The following is a 26,578-nucleotide window of genomic DNA, read 5'->3' on the forward strand; positions in this document are numbered from 1 at the left end:
ACTCCCCAAAGATGGTTTAACTAGCTGAACAACCACACCGAACAGACATCGCCCTGCTTAACGTGGCATGCAAAACACAAATTTTATTTTTGCAGGCATAAACTGCTTAAATACTTTATTTTTCAAATTAATCTCTGTAATAAAGGCTTTATTCTGCCTTTACTCTGCATAGGTTGCATGCAAATTACGTACATTACCATGCTAGATGCTCTACAGACAGGCTGGGTAGCATATCATAACTAGAAAAAAAACATTCACTGCACTCATAAAATAGATTTGGTAGCAACAGTCACAGTTGCACTAAACAAGATGCTTATTCTTTTTAGCTTTTTTAAGTGGTCACGCTCATGCTTCATTAGTCACATGCAGCCATAGAACCAGAATTCCTCTTCATTTCAAAACTTCTGCCTTGACTCCTGATACTGAACACTTCAGCCTGGGACCTAGCCCTGGAAGATGCCATCAAAGGAACCAAAACCATCTCACCTTTCATAAGATTAGTTATTAGCTCAACTTCTCAGAAGTTCTGGATTTTAGCAGGCATCAGCCCTTTAAAGCATTACTATTAGGGCACGGATCATGATGAAAACTCAATTTTATTGCATAATATATTCTACTTGTGAAAGAAAACCACAGGCAATACAAGCTACATTAAGAAACTTTCAAAAGTCAGCTCAAGCTCTGCCCATCCACTCCACAGGGTCTGTACAGAAAAGCCATTTATAGTGGCTTTTAGTTGCAAAAAGGCAACACAACGCTCAATATCACCAAGAAGGGAGATTTCAGGGATCCATAGCCCAAATTACAGCAACTAGAAATGTACCTCGTTTCTAATCTCATTCAAAGCCAGTCTGAGTCAGTCTCCTATTTAAAGGTCACTTTAAAGCCCCCTCATTTTAACAGATGTTCTAATTCAGAAAATATTTTGGGCAAAATCCTAGCTCTACTGAAGATGCGGGGAGTTTTGCAACCGACTTCGATGGGAGTAGCACTCAGTTCCATCCTCCAGCTTTGCACTGAGCTCTGTCAGCCTCCTCCTCGCTCAGTTTCCTGGCCATCTGTAATGAAGTGCTGCACCTTCAGAGATGTCCTAATGCAGCTGATAGCAGACTTAAAGGAAGGGGGAAGAAGGGCTCGGCAGAGAAGTGTGCTAGCAGGGGCAGAAGTCTGGAGTGCCATGGGCTGGGAGGGACAAAACAGGAGCAGTGGGGCCCTTGCCAGCCCCCCTTGCTGCCACTCAGCCACTGCAGCCCTGGCTGGCTCTCAGCTCCGAGGCCCACACCGAGATGACACTGCTAAGCTCCGAGGTCCCCACCACTCACAGGCTCCATCTGCTCCTGCACACTGCACAACTACCCCACTCTCCCCAACACGGTCTGACCTCTCTTAATGTTGCTCTGTAGCCTGGCCTAGTACCACTCTCCTTTGCTCCCTACAGATCCACGGCAGCACATCGCTTTATGATATATCCCAGAGGGATGCAGCCCCATCCTGAAAACTGAACTGTAAGACGTGGCTCAAAAAACACTGCAGAAGATGGGAAAGAAAAGACGGGGTGGTGAAGGGGAAATGATTTGGACAAGAAAATGATTTGAGAACCTGTGCTCCAATTTTCTCCATTAGGTAACAACTTTTCTCCATTTTCTCCATTAGGTAACAAGTGTGTGATCTACGATCTCTCTTTCCCAGGAAAGAGTATATCAGGGCACATCCTACATACTAACAAAAGAGTTTTTACCCATGCAAACAGTTAAGTTCTGGAAACGGCTTGCTAATAGGAGTACAACTGTCCTGATCCTATACCAGAGCTCACTAGGTTATAGAAGGTATTCTGTAACACACGGTTTGCAACAACAAAGAAGTACAGCTGATAGTCCAGAAGATTCCTAGGCTCCTAATAATGGCACATTTTGAAATTGGGATTTCATGGCATTTGAAATATTTATTCCAGATAGCATGCCAATAAAAACAAGCAACTAATAGGAATGAATGGAGTCATATATCAAACATACATCACTAGAGTAACCTTTCATTGCCTTCTGTGGAAACCAGACCAAGTGCTGGGCTTCAGTTCACTTCAGCCAACATGAGTATCACCTCCTCCTCGCAAAAGCTGAATTCTATCCCTGGCTTAGGGTTCTTCCCCAAATTATTTCCTCCATGCTCCCCAACTTCTTTTCCAACACTCCTAAGACCTCTCACACCAAGAAACAAACCCTAAAAACAAGACTGAACTCACACCTTGACAGGATATGTGAGGGCCATACACATTTCACAAGCGTATAAAGCCAAGAAGCAGTTCCACCAGACCAGCAAGAGAGATCACAGACTGCAGACAATTTTGGTCTCTGGTTGTTACACCTTTGCCTTGATGATGAGTATGGCCACAACTGATGATCTGAAATTTTAGAGGTCATGTCTGGCATGACATGCTTTCTCTCTTCCGCAGTGGTTTCTTTGCTCCAGTGATACAGTTTATATGGAGGCTTCCTCCTTTCTAACAAACAATGCACTAGTACAAAGAACCCCATTTTGTTACTTTGCTCTCTATTTACATAATAAGAATCCACATTCTTACCTGAATATCCACCAATCCAGCCTGATCAGTTCCCCGATCAAAACCTGTTAATCAAGCAAAATACAGCTAATAGGCAATTTACATCTTGTGGCACCTGCAGGTCACTAAACTGCCTCCTCTCAGCTCCCCAAAGGTTATTTCCAGAGCTCAGAGAAGAACAAGGCAAAAGCATATTTGATGAGAGGAAACTCTGCCCTTCTGGAGGCAGATACAACAGGATAGCCTCCGGATTGGTGGATCCAAGTCACAGAAACCGAAATTTCATGTGAGAAATTGACCTCTCTGTATCTTCAGATCCACCCATCTGGACCAATAGGATCTACACAGGGAAATCCACAAAAGAAGTGTCGAGCCAGCACTTGTCACGAGAAGTCAAACAGTACCAACAAGCCCAAGTCCACTCAATTCCATCAGGCTGAGGAAGAGAAAACACTTCAGTAAACAGAAGCACATCTTGAATTAAGAATGCATCTGAGCCAAGTGATCTGAAATATCCAGTTTAAATTTAAAGTCTAGAAAGTTTTCTAGACAACAGAGGAAAAAATATTCCAGCCTATCTGGCGAACCAGACAGGGAATGCAAATATATTGCTGTGATGCACCAACTGTGAGAGGAACAGTCTTGGGAGAAATGCATGACCAGAAGATGTGACCATTGCCTTTGAAGAACAGAATCCACTAGGGACAATATAAAGGACATGAGGATATAATAGCCATATCCAAGCTTATTCAACCTCCACACAAAGAAAGCAATCCAACCTGCAACATCCATCTCTTTCAACTAGGAATGGCTACAGCCTCCCAAGAAAGTTTTAGCGCAGACACATGACCTTCGTCTTCATTTTTTGACAGTTTAACAACTCTCATATCTGACCCAAAACATTTCCAAACCTTCAAAACCAGTTACACTATTAACCAGCCCAGAATCCAACCCCTGCCAACAACTGCAATCCCCACAGAGACAGAGCAGCACCTTCTTAATTGACAATGTTGACAAGCACTTGCACAAACATGGAATTTAAGATGTCACCAAATAACAATGGGAGTTCTTCCATTCTAGACAGGAACCACCGTGACTGCCAATGAATCCAAGACAGAGATCCATGTAGATAAACACAGAAAAGTCAAATCTCTAGAGAAGGCTGATGGTGGGAACTTGCCAGCTGAAACTAAATCCCTTATATAATGAAGTGAGGGAGGCTTGAGATAGGAAGGGGTCCAAGATGGGGGTCTAAAGAAAATTATTACGAGAGTTTGATGATGTTGAGGGAGAGACACAGAAAGTGAAAATATAAAGCCTAGCCCTACAACCAATAAAAAACTCTGTTTTAGAGAGGAAAAAGAGAGAGAAAGAGAGAGGGAGGACTTGCTGGAAAACTCACTTGGGGTGGTAAGAGTAATCTTCTAAAGTATTCATGTAAAAATCTTTAGATTTTTTAATCACCAGAAACATATTTCTAACACAGTAAAAGCTTGCTTGAAAATCTCCAGTATGAAAGAAGCTACCAGAAATAGGAACAGACCATAGAGAGTATATCCTGGGGAAGCAGAAGGAACTCAGCTAAAGGAAAGAGGCAGCAACATGCACAGCAAAGCAGAAGCACGCTATAACCAAGGACACCCCTGAAGAGTCCAGGCAGCAGGGAAAGCTTCACGTGCACTTTCTGAGACTTGCCATTGACAAAACTCTTGAGACCCAGTAGGGAACCTAAAGAGGAAAAATTTGGGGTATCTTTGCATGCTATCTCGGTTCTGCCAAATGTAGAGGCTGTGGGTGGGTCACCCATCAATCTAGATCGGTGGATCTGAGGATACAAAGCTAATATTTTCTGTGACGACGTATTATTATCAATGTCAGGAACAGCTCTGTGCCACGCTTACATTCAACTTTAGATAGGGATATGCCGTAACTATCTATCTAGAAAATTTGGCGAGGGCTAAGCACTGCATAACTCCCTTAAATCTCCATTTTGGTAGAATTATATTCCTCAGTTCCTCATTGTGTATTTGAGTGCTAAAGATTCTATCACAGTTATGTCTTTCACAAGTAACACAGAAACAAGAACTTCTCTCTAATGAAAAGTAATAAGCACTGAATAAAGAGACAGGAAAATGACAGTGAATAGGTCCAGAAATTAATTACAGGCATAACTTGCATTATTAGCTCCAATTTAGCTAAAATTAAACAATTCTGGAAGACAGTAGCTCCAGTGTAAAACAGGATGATCCCAAACTTAACCTTTTTTCATTCTGAAAAAAAGTGGGGGAAAAAAAATTCACAAAAATTCTTCTACAGTGATTCAAACTCATAATTTGAACAATCTACAGATAACTGAAGAAATCAGACTGCTTTAAAAATAACACTGCGTTGGCTAAATAATTTCAAAGTTGTTCCACTAGTTGTGCCTTTGGCTTTATACTCACATGTGTGGATTTTGGAAAGGAACTCCAGAAGTATTTAGAGTAAATCTTGCTGTGGACTTGAAAGGTGGATTTGCAAAATTTAACTTCAGCGCTTTGCGTTTACCTGGGAGACAACGAACATAAAGTAAACTTTTTGTCAGCAACAAAATATTATTTTGTAAGAGCACCCGGAAATAAACAGGAAAAAAACAAACACACTGTAAGAAAAGGAAAACGTGTTTTACCACAACGTTAACAAATAATTATTTCTGTGAGGAAAACAGGAGCGGAGAAATGGAGTCAGTTCTCATCCCAAGGTCTTCCTTGGTCTCACTCTGCGAGGCTGGTAGGTCACTTAGCAGAGGGGCTCAAAACGTCTTCTCTGACAACGGCAACGCAGGGAGCATCAGGCGTCGGCTACCAGCCGCCAACAGCCTCGGCGCCCCCACCCCAGGGCCCAGCGCCCCTCCGTGCTCCCTCACTCCTTCAAACGTGTTTCGTGACCGGCAGGCTGAGCTTCAGCTCCAGCGCCAAAGGCATCCGACCTGCTCAGCACAGCCTGGGCATGCCTAGCAAATCCAGAAAGGAGGGAGTTTCGCTTAAGGAGGGAAGGGAAGCCACTGCACGTCGAGCGTTGGCTTGACCCTCCTCAGCCGAACAGCACGTGGACATAATCAGGTTTAAGCTAGGACGGAAGAGATCCTTCCTTCCTCCTGCCAAAGCGGGTCCCCGAGCCGAGCAGGGAGCCAAACGCAGCCTGTCAGAGAGGCGACCAGCGGAGAGAAAGCTTTGCTCTGTAGTCCGATGAGAAAGACTTAAAAGGTGGGGGGCGACTGAAAACAAGGAACCCTAAGAACAAGGCTGAGCGCACACTTTGACAGGCTGCGGGAGGGCCGTAACTCCCAGCCTCCCAACGGGCTGCAGAAGACCCTTTCTTACCCCTGCTCAGCCACAGCAAACTTGCATTCCTCCCCACGGAGCGGCCCAGCTTCAACAGGCACGACGGAAAGGGGCCTCTTCCACACAGACTGTTACGGATGCCCAGAAACCGGGAACAGCAGACTGAAACCCCCTCAGGGTGAGCAGGGCTCAGCCCAGATTTCTTACCTCGTGGGTGGATGCCTTAACCCTTGACTGTTCATCTAAAAGGTGGATCCTGGCACCTCCCACCCCGGGAGGCACTGGCCATCAGGAATGGGCTTGATACCCCGAATCCCAACACCCTTCTTCTGCCCACACTTGTAAAACAGATGTCATAATTCTCCACTATATTACAGGCCTCTCAGCCTGAAAAAGCACTGAAGAGCAAAAGGCCTGAGCAGAAGCACCCAGCACCTTCTGCAGTATTCCTCTACCTTGTATGTGTGTTTTTAGTAGCGCCAAGAAAAAAAAACAGAAAGAGAAAGAGAGAGGAAAAAAAGCTTATTACATGTGAAAGCGCTTAACAGCAATTTCCAGCCACGGAGTGTTACAAGGGTGGTGGCATTCATCTAAAAACAACATGATAAAGCTAGAAAACTCAGAATGAAGGATGCAGCCAAAAGAAATTTAAATACAGTGCAGTCTGAAATGCAGAGGAAAGCCTGCAAAACAAGCCAATGTCACTGCGATGCTGAGATCACCAAACACTGACACACACCCAACTAAGGCTCCTAAATGTTTGCAGTTCTCTGTTAGATTAACTAGATGTTAAATGACAGTTTAGAATGTATTTGGTTTAAATTTTGCTTTAAGGTACCTCTGAGGGACACAGTTACAGCTGCTTGTGTTATCATACCTAAAGCACTTGGATTTTTGCAGTGCAACTCTGACCTTTCATGGTGTGTAGTTTTCACTTAGAGCTGATTACATATTTCTTCTATAATACCTTTTACTTTTAAATTATTGATACATACTTTCAGCTTTGATCCAACTGTAATACAACAATTTATCTGGAAATATGTGTATGCACGTTGCTTTTTTTTTTTTTTTTAATCACTTAATTTGTCACCCATGAATGCCACAAAAGAAACTTGACCAAAATCCAACAGCGTGAAACCATTTAGCAAAAGCTTTGCATCAACCACCTAAAATAAACTACAGATCATCATTTTTAGGTATCAATTCACTGGCAGATTTGCATAAGGCCACAGTCAGTGATACTGGGCCTTTCATCACTAAAGAAGCTGGAGAAGAGGAAAAGCAAGGACACCTAGCCAGAAAGTAACAGGTACCTAGCTTGAAGCCCACAGCTGGTTGGGGTGAGGACTGCTGCACTAAGGAGCTCAGTGCTACAAAATAGAGGGTAAGGGGGGGTCACCTCCATTCCCACTGCATTTTTCTTGGCCACATTGTCCCTAAAGAGATGATACAGTAGGGCCTAGGCTGCAGAACTATAAGGAGAGAAACAATAAAATACTTGTGTTTAAAAATCTTGAGAATACTGCAACAAGACAAGCAATGAATAGCGCTCTCCTTTCCTAAGTAAAAATACAGATCTCTTCACCAGAATATGGAGAAATACCACTTTTGGTGCTGAAAGCTGGTCTGATTTGGTGTACTTCGCCTTTCATAGCATCCTCTTATTTTGCCTCTTATTAAATCCACTGTAAAAAAGTAGTTTATTTTGCTCTTACTTTAGGAAGTGAAGGAATGCCCAAACTATCCATTTAACCATCTTATTTGACAAACTGATTAAACAGCTCCTCAGCATGAGGTTCCACCTTTTAACAATGCTGCCACTTTCAAATCTTTTTCTCATTTTTTTTCCTATAAAGACAGTTATTTTCACACATGTATTACACATCCTTTATTCTACTGAAAAGCATCTAATTGGAATCATATGTTCCCTCCCCAGGCTTGGCTGGGTGGCCTGATGGACCTCCATCCCTGCCTTTCACCGCAGCTGTCCAACATTCTGTAGCACAAAGGGTACCTGATCTATTACTGACAAAACCAACATAACCTCGCTTTGTGCAAAATAACACAGAGGAGGGCGTTTATAGACTTAATACTATCATGTTTCTTAGCAGGATAACCAAGCCTCTGCTACTACTAGGACTTTGCCACTCCAAAGCCTTCCAGAACAGGCAATGCAACTTAAAGTCCTATGAGGACAGTGAAAGGCAAATACCTCTAGATGGACAGAGCAGCAACACAACGTTCCAAAGAATGCCAGGTGTATTTAACATTTCTTTCTCCTTTAAATACTTGCCTATCCACACATACCATGTCCTGATCTCCATTCCTTCTTCCCTGCATCCCTGGCATCCTCCAGCTGAGAGGTGAGAATCACGCCTTTGCTGCAAAACACACAGGCTGTTGTGCAAATATCAGAAAGAAGAGTTTCTAAGCTCAGGCTCTCATAGCACACAGGAGCCCAATGAACTAGCGGAGAATCACTTAAAGTGTGGGAGCTCTATTCTCCCTCATACATAATCCACAAACGAAGGAGGAGTTGAACAACACCAGCAAGGTGGCAAAATCAAGATGATAGTCTATCATATCCTGTGAAACCTCAGGACTCATTACCCCTCCGCATCTTTGAGGCCAATCATCTAGGAATATTCTTAAAGATCGGACAGTTGCACGAACAACAAGAATATTCAGTTAACACTAAAAGGATTTTGAGCCAACAAAGAAGCAGAATAATTTACATCTTACACCTGTCTCTTGACAAGTCCTGCCACTTTCCTCTGAAGCTCACAGCACTGAGCAGGTCTGACATTATAGAGGAAACAGCGATTTCCCGGCAGGGCCCTCTGCAGAGTACAAACCTGTCCAACAGCCCCAACACTGCACCACTGCCCAACTGATCTCAGAGACCTCTTTCGATTAAATCCTTGACAGCGTCTCCCTTCCTAAACAGAGCGAAGCACAAACACTGAATTCACTACTGCAAGGGATTTCAGATACTTATTAGTCTGCGTATGTATTCCTAAAACTTTCCCCTGCTCATTTATTCTTTCTAGGTCCTGCCCCTGCCATTGTGTGGACATGTGTGGGTGTAAGTTCTTGGCAGGTACTTGCAGATAATGGTTATACAAGCCCTTAGTCACTTTTCCTGTTACGGCTGCATAAATTCTGCTCTCAGACTAGGTCCAATGATTTACAGCTTTCATCATTCTTCCAGTTTTGTTTTATTCACATGTCTGAAACACCATCCCTCTCTTTGAAGGGCAATAGTACAGTGTCATAAGATTTTCCATTTCTAACTACAACATTTACACAACTTAATAAAAACATTTGTCCTTGAAGTGGCACAAAACTGTGACACAATTGACTCGCTAACTCCTATCAGTAAAATCTCCTCTTCTCAAAAGCTTCTCCTATTCTTTACTTAGTTGAAAACTTTTTATACCAAGTCTCCCTCTGTTTTCAAATTGTGCCAGAACACTTTTTGTCCCAGTTAAACATCAATCTACTGATTTCTGTCTCAACAGTCTTCCAAGAATAGTTTCAATAACGTAATTCCTCCACATAGATCTAGATTTTGCATGAATACATAAATACAGAAGTTTAACCTATCCCTGGGAAGAAAACAGGACAGCTTCCTTTTGCTCAAGTGATGAACAACACACCTAGTAAAGAAACAGATATCCTGAGGAATGCTGGGAATTTCCATTTAGCACAAGTCATGCAGAAACACATACTGTAAATGAAATGGCACATGAAACGACACACTAAAATGAATTAAAAGTCAGACTAGAATCAAAGCAAGTTATCTCCAGTAGCCTTTTGAAATCAAGGACTTCAGATAGGAAGCTTAAGCTTAAACCAAAAATCTCTGCTTTTGATAGCTTCATGCCTCTGTTCCTTGCAGAAACATTGCTAAAAAACAAATGAAGGCAAAAAAACAAATGAAGGCAAAAAAACAAATGAAGGCAAAAAAACAAATGAAGGCAAAAGAGTCACTTGAGATATGAGCATTTTACTGGCAATTTTACTATCCACAGACTTAATTCAGATCACCCTGTTTCTCCATAACGAATTAAAAAGCCCTAGGAAATCTTGCTTTTGGATTTAGCTTATGCACTATCACCATCAAGGTTGCATGTTCCACTTTACGTAAATTAAACTTCCTTAAAAAGTTTTGTTAGCGCAATATGTAATTCTTATCACTGACTACTATAATATCCACTTCTTTGAGAATTGTGAATGCACTGGAGAAGCAAATATTTGGAAGAAACCAAAACTTGCTTTGGAACATATTACTTCTTCATAAATAAGGTTAAGCCTCAAAATCAGACCCAAAACTATAAATTTTCCTGACTTAGGATCTTTAGAATTTTGACTAATGGTTTTGTTAAGCAGTATGCTAATGGTCACACTAAATTCAGATTACATTTGAATGCAAGATTACCTTGGATTTGGCTGAGATGAAGCTGTAACAGAAGAATCTGTGTTTGTTCTGAGGGCATCTAAACAGGATTATGATGCACTCAGATAAGAAAAGACAGCCCAAATAGCTTTTTGATGGTAGATAATTTTATATCCATAAAATGATAGTTTTCCTTATTTCAAATCACTGTATCCATAAAATAATAGTACTCTTGTTTTCATATCCTATTTTAAAAAAGAGGCTGTTTTAGCAACAGGCCACTGCATGACACTGAGGTAAGGGAGAACATCTTCCTTTGTGCCCTACTATTCTACAAATACACATTTTGGCATTTTTATCAACCATGGCCAAAATGGACACAGTAAAAGGCATTTGGGAAGCCTTGCCCAGCTGGCATTTGAAGACCCAACTATACAATGGCCAGAAGCAGAAGAGGTACCTTCTCTGCACAGAGAGACCAGCAAAGCCTGAGCATTCTTTCTAGGAAGTCAATCCAGTCTCAACTACAAGGTAGTGCTCCATGGAGAGAAAAGATGACCTTACTGAAGCAGCAAAAAGAAATAAGAAAACACAATTTCACATAAATTCCCTGAGCTGGGCTATAGCCAGCAAGATGTAGCTTGTTCCTCACCATGCTGGTATAAAATGAGCTGCTTTGGCTCAGAAGCCCTTGAGAACTCCATCTTTCCTCACTGCAAGAATCCACATTACCTAGACTGGGAAAGAGAACAGGCCTTTATAAGGCACTGAAAGATAGCAGAGGACAATACTGTCTCTGCAGGACACCTGGTTAATAAGGAAATACTCCCTCACACAGAAAATTCTGATTAATGCAGATTAATAGCATTCTCAGACAAACACAGAGTCTGATCACAAAGGTACATGCATATTTACCTGCCCATTCCTGACAGCTCATTCAATAGGTCCAATTTTAAGGGAAAGTTATTTTTCCGAGTCCTTTATTTAATTCCAGATGTCAAGATTCCTAAGGAACTGCTCTAACTTGGCCTATCTTCTCATTTCAGAAAATGCCATTCCTTTTCATATTTCTGCCTAAGAAGTGTGGCTTTTGCCCGAGTATCTCTGAAACATTTGAGATTATACAATGAAGAGACAGCTTAAAGCAGGCCCCAGAACTTGATCTCCCAATGTTATTCCAGAAAAAGAACCAAGGCTCACAACATGCATTTGTTTCCTGCAGCACTGGTAAACAGAAGGCTAGCTTAATTATATGATTATTTATGTGCTGCTATCCATCACTAGGATTAATCTAGGCACTTGGCTCTGCAATTAGGTTCTCATCACTGTTTTTGAGGCCCCCCTACCACAACCACAGCCAAGCTGTCTTCATACAAAAGGAAAAAGCTATCTAGTAGCTAACAGGCAGTCCAAAGTATTCCTCTAGAGTTGCATTCTTTATTAATATTTTTACTTCACCTGAGACATCTATGATTTCTGCAAGCTTCTGAATCACCTCCTGTTGGACAAAGCAATTATATTTTCTTTGCAGAATTTCCTTACCCCCCTTTCCTGCACACTACATCTTTTAAACATACCTCAACAACACTGGTAACAATGTTGATATTATGCATAAGAAAATGATCCTTTCCAGGCAGTAAGTTTTTCAAAATGACAATAGTTCAACAATTTTCTTCAAGGTTTCTGCCTTCCAGGGACACACTGACCTCTGCCAAAGTGCTATCCATTTGGTTCCAACCTGCATCATCAAGCACTTGTTATTTGTCATAGTCTGACTGTGACTATTCTCTCTGGCTGGATGTTGAAGTCTCTCTGCTGTTAATGTAATAGGAATATGCCAGGAACCAAGTCTACACTCTATTTTCTTATTCTAATATAAACAGAAAAAAATAAATATAACAAAAAATGAGTTGTGACAACAACAGAAAGACGATCAAAGAATGTGAAATGAACTGTGTACCCCTTCCCAAGTAAAGTTACAGCATGTCAAAAAGAGACATTAAAAAACAGAGAGGAATGGGTATCGGGAAGCCAGATGGGTTGGTGATTTGCTGTAGTTTGGGAGGGAAGCTGAATGGGTTTTTTTTTGTTTATATTCTTAACATTATAAAACTGCAAAATATCAGGTCTGATATCTTCCTGGTATTACTTGACAATTTCTTCCAGGGCATCTCAAAGCACAGCTAGTGTGAACTCCCAAGGAAGCTGGGAAAAAAAGAACAACAACAACAACAACAACAACAAAAAACAGAGCTGACCTACCAATGACTCTTACTGTCCAAATTGTTAGATCTCGTCTGCAAACAAAACATATGCTTTGATGTAGAGACATAAGAGGAACATTTATTCACGTTCAGAGCTGCAGCCCTGCTGCTGCTGATTTCCTGATACATGGGGAATTCACTGCTCATTATCTCGATTGCTGCTAGCACAGTTCCACCTTCCTATAAATCCTTCCAAACTACAGTCTTCCAGCTATATTTCCTTCCTTTCCAATCTTGGTGATGGATGTACTCCAAAATCAGCACTACTAACTTCTGAGTGAGGTAGGTTTCCAGCCTTACCCTCAAGACATACTGAATTAATTTTTTCAAGAAAACAACTAGTCCTATTTTGAAGCAAAACATGAAGAATTTCAGTACATAGAATAAGTTATTTGGGGAGTCTGAATGAAAGAAGAGAAGTAGAGTTTCAGTTAACAGTTTTAAGAACTGTAACTAAAGAAACTTACTTTCAGGAGTAATAGCACAAACATTTTCAGTATGTCTTGTGTAGTGCTACTGACATATATTGTCCCTTTAATGAACATGTCAGAGAAAGAGAACCTTTGATTTACAATAATCCAAGAGTCAGAATTTGGATGAAGACCTACTCCAGAAACATACTAAGCATGTTCATTTTTAGAAATCACTTAATTAGAAACAGTGTTTATCCATAATTCATTTACAACCCCAAGCGTGCTTCCACTTACAGGGTTCAAAAATGTAAGAGCCCAGATCAGCCAGGACTCCAGAACAGCAATTAGTTGTTACCTTCCTATGTCATGAAAACAATAAGCAATGCAACATTTCCCCTGAATAACACTTTAGGAAAAACCTTTCAGTGATTTAACCATGGGAGATAGCCAAGAGTTGCACAGATGCTCTCAGCACCAGCATTTACCTATGTAGCTTGCAATACATGCTTTATGCTACATCCAACAGCACTTGCAACAGCTTCTATAAATATCTTCACTAGGAAGCCTGTCTAAAGTAGGTTAGGCTTTGAGTGCAAGAAATTCCAATCAGATTAAGATTAGTTCTCTCAGACTGAAAATTCCCAGCAGTTAAGACTTGAGAATGAAGTCCTTCAAATCTCTAAAATCCACCATTAACCTTTAGCATTTATTATCCCTGATGCTGCCCTACATGGGAATATAGTTTGTATGAATAGCCATAAACAGGTTCAAAATTATTTGAGTCTAGGGAGCAGATGAGCTGTGGTAAAAGAACTTAAACCTGTGACCTGGGCAAGCATTCTGGGCTGATTATAGCTGTTTGTACTGATGCACACAACTGTGTCCATATCAGGCTGTAATGAGCATCTCTCTGCTGACAGCGCGGAACCTAACAGTTATGTTAGAAGTTAGTTTTCCATAGAAACTGGAATTCTAGAAATTTCTAGCTGGAGAACGTTATTTAACTTGTCGCTCAGTCAAATGGCAAGTTTGGCGAAACCCTAAAGGAGACAACCTGGAAGGTCCAGTTCAAACAGCCTACGTTTGTGAGGCATTGCCAGACCAGGTGCCTGTGAAAATGGGGATGCTTTCAAAGAAGCACTTTGTTTCAGATGCAAATGTTGAAAAATTTTCATGAGGCAACTTCGCATTTCCTCCTGCTACAGCATAATCCTGTAAAGAATGTACTGGAGCTGTCAGAAGGAAATGGTGACGTTCCCCTGGGAAATTCATTGTGAGGCACTGGGAGCCCTTCTGCAAAAGACCATGCCAGGTACTTTTTCATCATAAAATGGCATAGCAAGTATTTATACTGTGGGGAAGAGGACTGGAGATTTTTTTGGTTGTATTTTTTTTTTTTTTTAATTTTAGGAGCATGGAGTTAGATTAAAAGTTAATTAAAAAAAAATCTGCCCTTGAGGCCTTTGCTTAATGTCAATGGAAAGGATTTGGTTTCTTTAGATAAAGCAACAAGTATGTTTCCATCATCCCTCTAGTTACCTTATGCCAGAAAAGTGGCAGTGTCAATCACAGTCTCCATCCCGCTGGCTCTGTTAAGTATCTCGGACCCTGCCACTGAGAGTGCTGTAACCAATTATTAGGAAGAACAGCACGAATCAAAGGAGTGTGGGGGCTTTTTCCATTTTAAGATACAATTATTTGGGGGGGGAAGCAACTGATTCTGTTTACCATAGTGTTAGCATCTTTTTTTGTTGTTGTTTTAATTCTGAAGAGAAAAGAGATCACTAGAGGAATTTACTGAAAACAAGAAATACTACTAGAAGTTAGGAAACACTACTATAAGTATCTGTAAGAAAGCATGAAGAAACCTTTGGGCCATCAAGCAAGGAGGTATATCCTGACAAAGCAGCTTTGGTAATTGATGATACCTCTCTAACACTGAAAAGGTCCACAGGGCAAGTGACTCACTGATGTCTATGGTGGGATTAACAGAGCAAATCTGGACTAATTTAAGCAAAACAGTCTCCAAAATGGCAACAGAAATTACAGGAGCTTCTGATTCCTCCTCCTCTGCACATATCTCTATCTTGCCTCTTGCTTTTATCCAAAGGACTCTCACATAGAAACTCTGGGAAGTTTCCTGCCTTTTGCTTCTCAGGTTATCATTTTTTACCTTTCAGGGAGGGACAAGGGCAAGCTGTGAAAGGGAATCCAAGCATCCATGTCACTGACTTCCCTTCTTCTCATGTCTCTCCTTTCCCAATGCTGCACTCCCCCACTTCGGAACATATTATCCCACATCCCTACAGCATAAGAGGTTCATTTGTGTTTCTCCCCATTAAGAAGCCTGTGATACAAACTGGATTTTTTTTTGTTGAGCCTGGTATCATCTACATGAAGAACACTGCCTAACAAAGCACTGCTTTGAGACAAATGGTTTCAGTGCAGTGTCAATTATGCAAAGTTGGCCCTTGACAGCTATTTTCTCTGTGCAACTCTCATATTCTCAAACTCTTGCCTTAAAACAGGTCCTTAGCAGCCAAACCACCTAAGTATTCCACAACTGGAACCTCGTCATCTTGTTCTACCCTTAAGCCCTGAGAGAGGTTCATTGTGCACGAACACACATTTAAAGTAAATTTAAGAAATTGGCTCAAATTATTTGAAATAACAACAGGTTCCAGCTGGGCAGTGGAAAGCTGGGGAAATATCTCTAGAACTCTTCATAACTGGGGGAAAGAAGAGCTGTTAACACTATGTGTTATTTGCCACTGTTTATTTGTAATACCTAAAAAGGTAAAGCAAAAAGAGTGTCCGTGTGAAAATGTTAGAGCTGCACTAATCTGCACAAATAAAGCGATGGAAACAACTTGCACTAGAATGAAAAGACTTGTATTGGAGGCAAGCTTTTAACATGTGCTAGACTCCATCATGCAGCTGGTAATATTTTGATTCAGGGACTGCACTTAATCACTAAAGCTTATAAGAAGTAATCCTTTGCAAAGTAAGGGCAGCACATCTCCATGCTGAGTTTGGATCAAAAACTTTGCAATCTAGACATATTTTTCCAAATACCTGATATCTATGCATAGCTAAAAATACACTAAGTCAAATTTTCAAGTTAGGATCTGCTTCATGCTAAGCTTATTTCCTTCTTCAGCTCCTGGGTGTCTTATTCTTTTGTAAATCTAATCATTGCCTTTAAGGACATTAAGAAGAGCTGAACGTTTTGGAAAGTCTGGTCTCAGTGGCAGGGTTCTATCTGCATTGTTGCATTGGGAAAGATTTTGGTGTGGATCATGAAAACTCCTATGGACTCATGGTCTCAAAAATCATTTTTGCTTAGCTCTGTTGAATTATAATGGAGCTATGTACAACTGCTGAACAAGTGACAGAATATCTTTTAGTTACTTGACTCTGGAAAAAAAAATGCAAACCTACAAATCGTAGAAGAGCCTTTACTTGTCTTTGAAGAAGTAGTTTTAATTTTTATGTATTTAACTCTTTCTTCAGAGAACTTTTGCACAGTCAAACTGAGAAGATTTTATGCTAAGCTTCCAAAATAGATCATTGTATATCTACAGATACCATTTCTGTACTTCTCCAATTTGGAATTTCAGAGAAAGATATTTAACACAAGAGGTAGGAACTATATCCAAATTTGGAACATAAGAACAGTTATAGTGGTTCATCTTGCTCAGTAGTCTGTCCCCAATCACGCCCGCAAGAAGATGCCAGATGAAGAGAGTAAGAAGAGAACAAACTCATAACACGCTTCCTTCAGATATCCTCTCAGCCTTCAACCACTTTCAGCTCAAAGACTTCCTCAGCCAAACGTAGTATCCACATATTTAACAATCTTCAACAGGTTTCACTTTCACAAACACATCCAGTCTTCTCTTGTTTTCATGAAAACTTTCAGAACCCATCATGCCATGCAGCTAGATCACAAAATGCGCAGTTAAACTGTCAACGAACCACTGAAGAAACACTGTGATAAGAGACTTCAACTAAGTTTTTTGGATAGCTAGGCAAACAACATACTAAATCCTTTCAAAGAAATCCAGCTGTTCATGAGGCAGGACTTCCATTACAAAACATATGCTGACTGTTCCCAACTGTAACACAGTTATTCATAGGTCCTGTAATTCTATTCCTTATTGCAGTTTCTAACTATTTGCTCCATGCAGGTATGCTCCATAGTTCCCTCGATCTCCCTTTCACTGTCTTTAAAAATTGGTATCACATTTGGCACTCCAGCCCTCAGGTATCAAGGCAGTTCGAGCAAGAGCAAGTCAAACTCTGCAGTCCAGCTATGTGCTGTCTTTCAAAAAACCTAGGTAGATGCCAAGCAGTCCCAACAACCTGCCACTGTTCACACTGTCTGCTTGTCTCTCAGCTCTCCTGGCACATGTATTTGAGACACAATGTGAGTTCACCACATTTCAGCACCTCATCTAGTATAACACCAGCATGGACCTCAACATTGCCATGCAAGAGGTCCAGCTGCCTCCAAGGTCCTTTATTTGCTCACATCCTATTTTTCACAGGACAGCAGTGGATGCATTGCAATGGATGTATGATACACAATGCTGGCAGTTTACTGCAGACAAGCACTTATCATGGCCATGAACTCTTCACTACTGAACCATAATTCGTCACAGAGCACTGTAATTACTTTACTTTTCAAGGAATTGGAGATGGAAAAATAAAGGAAAATTCACACAGCAGGAAAAAAAAGGAAAAAAACCCCCCAAACCTTGGTTTACTTTCCCTTAAAATTATTTTATTCAAACTGTTCTTCATGCTGAAATCCAGCAGAAACAGCCAAACACATCTGTAACTCTACTTATTCCTCAGTATCAAAATAACACTCAAGTCTAACAGGTACTCAGAAAGGCCTTACTAAACGAGACAACCCCATCCCGCTAAAATCAGCTTTTGGTTTCACATTTCTTAAAGAAAAAAACTTAATATCTCCTTGTACGCTAATAAAAGTTCAAGATTTACGGTGCCTTCTGAAGTCTTCCATATTAATGTACTGTAAAAAGAAAAAATATAGGAGGAATCCATATGTTTTACACTGCTGACACATGTAGGGAAACATAAGAGACAGACATTGGTACTCCAACAAAATTTGCAGTTTTAATAGAATTGCAGCATCAAAAAGTCTTCGGAAACACGCACAAGGCTGGCATTCTTTCCCTAAATTTTCATTCAGCTGTCAAAACAACTAAACGTTAGTAGTAAATCTTGTTGCTCTATTTCTGTACTACTCTTCTGGGGGACAGAACTCGCTCTGGTAACCAGTATCTCTTATGACCCTCTAGCTGACTGCTGGATACAGCAATAGAGTCGGTCACAGTGCTACAGCTCTCAAAAACTTGCAGATAACCTGAAATTGCCTCTAATAGGCCAATAGCTGGATGCTACCATAACTTCAGATGCTTGCGGTATTTATTTATGCAGCAGAAATCCTCATTTTTGTCAGCAAAGATAATAAAGATGGAATCATCATGATTTTTTGCCTGATGGAAAAAGTGGATAGTTGCACAGAGTAAATTCTCATACCAGAACAATGGCCAAAGTATGTGCAACAATGAAGTCCACATAACTTCACGTAACCTTCTGCAACAAACAGTTGCTAAAACAGTCAATGCATCTCTAAATAAAGAGCTTTAAACCTGTTCGTCTAGAGAGGATGGAACTAATAGAATATATACAATTAGCTACTGATCTTAATATAGCCATTTTTATGGCTGTAAAAAAGTGCAAAAAGTAGGAGTATAAAGAAAGCACAGCATCAAGTTAACCTGCAAAGCAGGAAGCTGACAATTTTGTGACTTTTCTTTTCTGTGTGGTTCCAGATGAGTAAAATTCCACTGTTTCTAACTACGATGAAACTGGGCATCTCAAGATTTTGGCTCCAAAATACGAGTTACAGTCAGTAGGTGCAACTTCTATTCAGTTCTGGTTTCTTTCTTCTACCACCTAGTTCAAAATGCTCTCCTGCCTTTCAAACACTCAAGTGAAAGAGAACATTCAAATTGATTCTTTCCAAAGTGCAGGAACTTCAATAATAATATAATAAACTACCAATACTGGTGCCTTTTTATTGCTTTGTATTTATACTACAGCATTATTTGCAGGCCCTGATCATAGGAATTGGATCACCCTGTGTTTAGCACTGTACTGCCATGCAGAAGGAGGATTAGGCATTGCAAACGAGGCGTCAGCACAGCAGGATCTCCAGTTACTTCAAACCAGTATTACCACCAGAAGAAGTAGTCCCATCTTCCCACAGGTGCTCATTCCTGATGTTTTTTCCTAGGTTAGCTTTAACCCATATCTGTTCCCCATCCCATTCACTGTCAGCTGCATGCACTATGTCCTAGCACAGGAAAGGGTGAGAAAAGACAAGCTACCTCCTTCAATGACATCACTAGTTTAATTTACTCTGGAACCACAGCATAAAAACAGACACACAAAAGGCAAGGCTACCCACCTTTGGCTATCCACCAAATCACCCATCCCTGCTAGAAATTTCACCTTACCATTCCTCTAATGCTGCTGTTTCCCACCTATTTTTCCTTTGTGTTTCAATAGTGCTATAAAGCTCTAGGAACATGAACACATGGGGATTACCTAGTTTGTGCCCTTGAAAGTTCACTGCTACCCAAAGAATGTAACATGATTATGGAAACATATTCTGTGCAACCAATCAAAACCTAACCGAGGTAGCCACCAGTTCCCAGACTGCTTTGAAAAGGAACCACACCACTAGAAAGGGACCCTTGAGAGCACACACCTGTAAGACAGCAAGTATTATAATGGGCCCACTACTAGAGGTGCTCAGCACCCAAAACTCCCAACTTCTTAGTACCCAAACTCCCAATTTGTTAGGAGATGCAAAGGTTCAGCACCCACAGGAAAATAAAAGTTTTTGAGTATTTAGCCCGTGTGTTACAGCTCCCACAGGCTGACAATTTCTGAATAGTCCCCGTAGCTTTCCTATCCCTTAGAGAACTCTAGATATTTTACAAAGCCAGTCCAGCAGGAGCCAGCCATGATGACACTCTGTAGTGGATTTGTTTTTTCCTTGGAACCTCCACATACATGAATCATGCTAGGCAGGATCAAACGGTCATTCTTCTCTACATAGTCTGATAACATTTTTGCACTCCTGGGAGGGGCAGGGGACTATCTGGAGATGCAGATCCAGCCTGTTTTTCTTGTTCCTTTCTTTTGGACACTCTTAGGAAAAGCAGCCAGTGTCAGTGAGAACTCACACTTACTTGTGGCAAATCCTGAATCCTCTCTTTTAGAATAATGTTCCCCAGTAGCTTCCTAAATTTACAGTTAGCCACTAATAAGCTGATTTGACTGCCTCAAGGAATTAATGGAAATCTTAAATCACTTCTGGTCACTGTGTTACCAAACCAGATAGAGTTCTACAAACAAAGATGATCATACAGCTGGAGGTGACTTGCATGAAGACAGATTAAAGAATTAAATGTCTCTGTAGTTTGTCAAAGGAATAATAAATATAATAGCCTACTTGAACTGTGTAAATACCAAAGGGGGAAATGCTATAAGAAAATAATCAGCAATGACAGGCGACAGGAAAATCCTCTGGCATGACATATATCGAACAATCTCCCAAACGAAGAGATGAAGTCTTTGAAAATGAAAGCAAATTTTTCAAGCGACTTCCTCAAAAGAGCAATACGTTCCTCTATCACTAAAACACTGAATAATGAAATAGTGAATCTGAAAGGACCTTTGAGGATTTATGTAAAGAAATAAAAGAATCTAGCCTGATTGCAGCATACCTGCACATCCTGTGTCATTCTGTAACGCCCTCGGCTCGGAGCTGAAAGAGAGGTTAGCTCCGGAGCCTCTATCGATGCCTTTGTTCATCTGAGAACAGCCTGAATAAAATGTCAAAAGCTCCATTCAAAACTAGAGGCAGAAGAAAAAACGGTAAGAATCACATCGGTTTCATTCTGCTGCCACTTGAGAAACCCCAAGACACTTCTACAATAAGTGTCTCCTGTTTCAAACTTTTCAAGTGGCCCTCTAGCCATGAGACATCCAGCAGATATTTTGCATGCTTTGCCTGTAGCTAGCTTTCAGCTTTAGTCCCTGTCACACTCTACAAATGAGCTATATTATACTGCAAAATGTTATTTTTCCCTTCAAAATATATACTCCTAGTTACTGTTGACACTTTTGAACAATAAGAGAAAAAAGCTGCTTAACTAAGAAGAAATGATAGTAATAGTTTCAAATATGAATTACAGTAAATAGTGAATTTAACTTCACTGAAAAATATAACAATTGCAGTAGTTCCCCATCTTTCTAAAATCACAGACTCCACCATTTCTGTGTTCAAATCAATAAAGAACTGAAACAGTGACTGAAGTTCACTAACAGAAAGCAGCATTTAGTGTCTCATCCAAAACCATACTTTCCAAGCTTTTTCAGGGTAATTCTCTTACAAATGCAGTCATTTAAACTTCCTAAAAAGTCTAGTAACCATTGAAGGGTTCACGTCCATCTATCGGAAACATCTGGCCTAATGCCGTCTTCAAGCCCACACTAATCAACATTAGGATTTAATGTCATCCATCCTGTTCATCAGCTTACTGTAAGACAACCGTGCCAAGACAGTACAGAAATATACTTGGGGAAAAAAAAAAGTGTGACTGCTTATGGTGTGTCTTTATACTTGGCTACATGTCAAAAGGCAGAATGCTCATCGGCTCTTTTGCATTTATCTGTATCCCTGTTCTGAAAGGATAGGAGGGAAAAATTCCTTCACCCAACGCAGGAGTTGCTATACCTTGCTCAAGCAAATATCCTAGCTCTCTGCTGTATCTCTAACAACGTAACTGAGGGCTTAGGGTACCGTACACCATCAGGTCAAGCGTACAGCTTACTTCTGAGCACTCTCCCAGCCATGAGGCTCAGGGACTTTCTGAGCCAGATGTGGTTTCCATGGAATGAGTAGCAGCGGATTGCTCATTCCAAGAACTTGTCCAACCTCTTCTTGATCACACGTAAAATTTTAACGTCTACAACATTGTGTGCCACAAATTTCCACAGCTTAACTACACATTGCACAACGAACCACTTCCCTTTGCTTTCTGAACCTGCCTCCTTGCTAGTTTATTTTGATGAATATCAGTTCTTGTACCAGAAGACACAATGAACAATACCCATCTACCTGTTACACAACACGTCTCATATTCAAATGTCCAAAGCACTTTGAAATTTCACCAGGTCTCAATTTATCTTTCCGAGTTGTTCTTCTTTTCTAAATTATAGCAGATGGCAATGTAAGCAGACTTTATTTTTTTTTAAAATTGTGTTTAAAAAAAAATTGTATTTCAGAAATTGTGTTATTTTACTTTTAAACACAGTCTCAAAATTTAGTAAGGTCAGTTTAGCAAATTTAGCAAAACTAGTTTTGTTAGAGCAGGCAGTTTTGCCTCAAAGAATAAAATACATGTCTGGAATTAAAAGAATACTGGATTCAGATGAGCCAGTTTTATTACTATTTATGAAGCTCATTAGGTAAGACTCTCCCTTGTTTTGAGCTGATCTTGATTTTATTTTTTTTTTAATTTCTTCATATCTGATAGTTGGACAGCTTCTATTTCTTATTTTGTCTAACTTTATTCAATCTGTAAGAAATTAATAGTACGGTAATTTCACCAGTAATTAACAGCATAAAGCAGAGATATTTTTTCAGAGAACCACAGCCTTAGTTTTATACACTGGTTATGAAAGAAGAAAAATCATATGTACGTTAATTTCTGGTGTCATATATATTAATATTCATGGTATAACATAGAACTATTGATGAAAAAAATATAATGTCAGTATCCTGAAAATCTGTTCTTATATATATATATATAAGTAAAGAAAACATGTATTAGGAATATCTTCTAACAAAAGTCTCTGTTAGAGCTGTATCTTTCTTCATTTATAGGCCATACGAAAACCAGGAGAATAGCCTTTTGCCCCTCAGATCATTAAATCCAAGTTCTGGGTTCTTCTCATCAAAGGGATCAATGGCGCAAACAGACTCAGATCAGTCTGTTAGAATTAAGCCCCCGGATTTTCCTGTACAATCCAGGTATAAAAGCAAATTTCACCTGCACGAGGAAGAACTTGCCCTTTTGAAAATATGTCCTCATTGACTTGTTGGCTGGTCATAAGCTAGGAGCCTTTCCTTTATCCTTCTACATTGTGTCTTATTTCATATTTGAGTCTCAAGTGTCCCTTGAAGCACACTCTGTATCAAACACGTTACACAGTAAATACTGATTCTGGAAGATTGGTAAGCCTGGGTTCTAGAGCAGAAAAAGATACACAAGTTGATTAATTATTAAAACAAAACCAGAGAAAGAAGTTAAAATGTCATCTAATAAAAGCAGAAATTTTGCTGCTATGAAAGTACAGCTGTCATTTCAAAAGTGTGATCTGACACACATGTAGTATTAAAGCAAACAAAAACTTATGCAGTAACCAAGCACTGAAAGACCTAGCCTAGAAAAATAGACAATATTCCTGTAACGTTACGTGAATGCTGCAGGTTTTTAGTAGAAAAAGGAAAATTACATTGGGAAACTATCTTATTACCAAAGTCTAGGAAATGTGCTTCAAATAGTTTTAACATTTGCAGCCACTAAAAAAACAGGGGGAAAAAAAAGAAAAATAGGCTCTGATTACTTTCTTGCCTATTGTAGGCAATGGTGTTTTTTCTTACAATATACAGACTTATCAACAAACAACAATAAATCAGAAAAAAAAATACCCCTACCTGTAAGAATACTTTGTGCCCCTTCCTACTGACAGCACTTCCATAGGAGAAGAGCACAGGAAATTCATATGGGATCTGTAAAGGGAGGAGTCTCTGTACTGTCCTTGAGCAGACTCCAGCTACTCGGTTACAGAGAATTTGACTACATTAGGGGTATCACCTTTGCAAAAAATGCCATGGGAAACAGAAATGGATTTAAACTAGCTATGCATTTTTTGCCACGGGAGGTTTAGTTTTGCATTCAATTACTTCCTGGAGCTGGACCTAAATGCATACAGCAGAAGCTGCAGAATAAAAAAAAAAAAAAAAAAAAAGCTTTCTTTTTATGGGAGCAGGAAGTAGATCACATTGCAACCTTTTCCCTGCCCCCATTAAACACTTTATTAATAAAATGACTGTTTACTGCCTTGGTCTCTCAACTATGGTTCAACAGAAAATCAATATCCCACGTGCCTCACTGGAAAACATGTGATTTTGTCAGATTATTTGGAAAGGCAAAGCCGAGATTCTGAACAGAGATATTCACTATTATTTTTCCATGAGAGAACTGTAGAGAACTGGGAATCAAATACTGCCACTTCTCAACAGCTTACAACTGAAATTTAGAAGTCTCTTTTACTTTCCTTTCATTTATAACAAAAAGAGAATCTGCAAAACAACTGCTTGCGCTGCACATCTTTGATCTTTGTATACGAAGAACAGCAACAGCCTGTTCAATTCTCAGCGTGAAAAAACATCTTCAGATAAAGAGGTTAGATTGCGTTTCCCCAGCAAAAACTAGACTTACAGTAGAAATCATCACTTCTCTGGAGAGAGGCCAGTGAGAAGGAGAAGCAGATATATCTAATTTAGTATCAGATCAAACTAGATCACTCCAGCACACTGCAAGCTCCACCAGTTTAGCTGCTAACACTTACAGAGTATTGATTGCAGACTAAAAAAAAAAAAAAAAAAAGAAAAAAGAAAGAAAAAGCTCTCGTCATTCTCATTAGAAGCAGGTAAACATTTCCTAAAAATTTGCCTGTAAGACAAAAGCCCTTTAAGTAGGTAAGGGAATTCATAAATACATTAATGCTTTCATTACCCTTTCATTCTAAATAAATGTGACATTTATATATAACATGCACAAAGTCAGCTAATACTCGAACATTTTAGAACCTGTGTTAAAGAGAAAAATACAAATAAAATATACATCAGGGGCTAATTCAAATGAACAAACTGTCACTATGTAACAGTCAACAGTGTTTTTAATGGAAAACATTCAACATCAAAATCTGCTTTTGCTGTAAATATGCTTTTGCTTCTCTGAAGAAAGAAATCAGATAGAATTTTCTCTGTCAAAAGAATCTTCTTGACCTTGTACTTTCCTAATAATTCATTTCTTAATTAACTTGCTCAAAATCTAAACGAAAAAAAGTCACCGTCGCACTACCCCTTTCACATTCATCTCTTTGGATGAACATTCACTGCCTTTTCTGCGGTGTGGATTCGCGCGCCCTTCCAACTGCAGCTGGGCCGGTTAAGAGGGTTAGTGGATCTAGCATGGCCCAGCTGCTCATTACAGGCTCTTCCTAACCCATTTCAGGCAGATTAGGCAGGACCCACTATTTAAACTGTTTGAGCCTTGCCATGCGATGGAAGGGGGAACAGGGTGTTCATATGAGTGTCTGAGTCGGCAGAGCGAGGCAGTGATTTATTTTAAAGGAGCCATGCTCACTCTCCCAGAACCTCACTGTGCTAGGTTAAACTTACTTCCAACAAAATTTAGTTTCTTCATCTTAAACTTTGGGGAACAACTAATTAGCTGCATTTTATGCACATTTCCAAAAGCGGAAAGGGAACTAAGCAAACAACCTAAAGTCTACAGTGTGCACAGGGGCATCTCTTCTCCCTTCGTAGAGGTGAAACCTTTCCTAGCATAAAACTCAGGTGAGCTGCAACTTCCCTAGATGCTGAAACCAACAGGAACTGCCCCAAGATGTATAGCAGCAGTTATTTCAATGAAAACGGGTTTCACTTCCACTACACCACCATGTAAGGATGAAGATCTCAACTAAGCAGTATTTAAGGAGAGGGGTACGTACACCCACACTGAGGCATCTCCCTTTTGCCAGACGTGACAGATTTCCGAGAGTGTTTTACATGCTGAAGTTCTCAGTTCCAGGCTGTTCTTGGCCACTGTTTTTTGTCTGCAGAGTGTCTGATGCCCCAGGGAGAAGCAGGTGAACTGGCAAAAACCCTGAGGTCTGACCAAACACAGCTCTGCAGCAGCTCAAGGGCCGGATGGACGGATGCATTTTTTTCAACCGCTCTTGTGTATTTTGCTCTTTCTAATGTAAACTGCAGTGTTCTGACAAACACATGTCAAAGCTTTTTTTCCTAATGCCTCTCGGTCTCCTCCTTGTTCTGATCCTATAAACACTTCTAGATGCATTATTACCACTAGGCATACAGGTCAGAGGATGTAAGGGAGCTATTTACAGACTTACCCTATGTAAGCACCTACACAGGCAAGGCCTTGCCTTTGTAGCTCACTGAGCTGCTGTAGAGAAGTTACAGCAGGTACCTCTATATTTTCCATTTCAAGAACACAGGTGGGAAACCATCCACCTCATCCCTTCAGGCTGAAGTACATCCCTGCTTATAGGAAAGACCCCACTTTAGAAGCTGGCACACTAACAGGTTTGCACCTCAGAAATACAGATGTCAAAAATCCAGAGCAATGTTTTCTGTCTCGTCTTCTCATGAGGTCCTTACCAGTAGCCCTAGCACCATCCTCCTAGAAGACTGT

The 26,578-nt window shown here is 40.2% G+C and overlaps 1 protein-coding gene across 4 annotated transcripts in view; it reads right to left on the reverse strand.

Moving 5' to 3' along the window:
• MAP2K4 (mitogen-activated protein kinase kinase 4) overlaps positions 1-26,578 on the reverse strand; it is a 112,457-nt gene that overhangs the window by 64,472 nt on the left and 21,407 nt on the right. For all 4 annotated transcript variants that reach the window (XM_067308153.1, XM_067308151.1, XM_067308152.1 and 1 more), the window contains one exon: positions 5,002-5,104. In XM_067308153.1, coding sequence (XP_067164254.1) covers positions 5,002-5,104 — 103 coding nt within the window. The remainder of the gene's footprint in view (positions 1-5,001; positions 5,105-26,578) is intronic.

The sequence above is a fragment of the Apteryx mantelli genome, chromosome 19, assembly GCF_036417845.1.
Source record: "Apteryx mantelli isolate bAptMan1 chromosome 19, bAptMan1.hap1, whole genome shotgun sequence".
In the NCBI taxonomy this organism is placed as follows: Eukaryota; Metazoa; Chordata; class Aves; order Apterygiformes; family Apterygidae; genus Apteryx; species Apteryx mantelli.